General features: G+C 40.5%; 1 protein-coding gene across 1 annotated transcript in view; it reads right to left on the reverse strand.

Annotated features, from left to right (window-relative positions):
• Positions 1–194: 194 nt before the first annotated feature.
• Positions 195–910, reverse strand: part of LOC119587959 (heterogeneous nuclear ribonucleoprotein M-like) — a gene marked incomplete in the record, with an annotated part of 57,205 nt that continues 56,489 nt past the window's right edge. The window contains 1 exon segment of the mRNA XM_037936670.1: positions 195–699. Coding sequence (XP_037792598.1) covers positions 644–699 — 56 coding nt within the window.

The following is a 910-nucleotide window of genomic DNA, read 5'->3' on the forward strand; positions in this document are numbered from 1 at the left end:
CTCTCTTATGTATTTCCAGAAATGACAGCAAGAACAGTTATTTGATCTATTTACTGACTTACACATGTATCTTAAACGACAATCTTTCTCTTCAATCTTTGGACAGCTAAATACCTGTACCAATACATGAAGTAACTATCAAAAGATCCAGCACAGACGCAACCACCTCCACATCTTGGGAACAGTGATGCTAGGTAAAAAAGAAGATATGAAAAAGGGGAAAAAAAAAAAAAAGGAAAAGGAAAAAATATGCATATTGCCACTTGTTGGGGGAAATACAAAACTCCCACTTGGTTAGAATTCCATAAACATCCTTGTCATCAACTCCATCAATCCTTCACAGCATCAATTCATTCTTCCAAACCAAAAGCTTGTGAATAGTCCGAGCTAGGCATAATTCAATCCTCCACGACAGCCAATCCTTCACGAACGTCAACTCCAGAAACAGATGGGCTACTGGTCTGAGATGACACTAGCCCCCAAGTAAGCAGCCATTACCTTGGGTTGCAGCTTGTCAGTTGTCTTTCTTCGTATAAAACACGCCCCTCTCATCCCTTTCGATGTGTGGCAAGGTGATGCAACTCCCAAGTGGAGTCGCGACCCTTTCCCAACACAGTCCCGGTGATCTCCCCTCTGACTAGCATTAAAGCTGGCAAACATCCAGGATTCTTCCATCCAGACGTTGGCGATCAAGCATTTCTGAATAGGGGATTAAGGAATATACACTGGGGGACAAAACATTCTCAGCTGTATAATGCTTACCTAACCAATCTAATTTCTAAGAGCTGAAATAAAAGACAGTTTTGAATGAAATTTAAACTAAAATAAGCTTTCTTTTATCTGTATACTGCACCTTATTTTATGTGATGGAGAACATTCACCACAATGGTGACAGGCTTTTCCAATCCCA

The sequence above is a fragment of the Penaeus monodon genome, chromosome 23 (genome assembly GCF_015228065.2).
Source record: "Penaeus monodon isolate SGIC_2016 chromosome 23, NSTDA_Pmon_1, whole genome shotgun sequence".
In the NCBI taxonomy this organism is placed as follows: Eukaryota; Metazoa; Arthropoda; class Malacostraca; order Decapoda; family Penaeidae; genus Penaeus; species Penaeus monodon.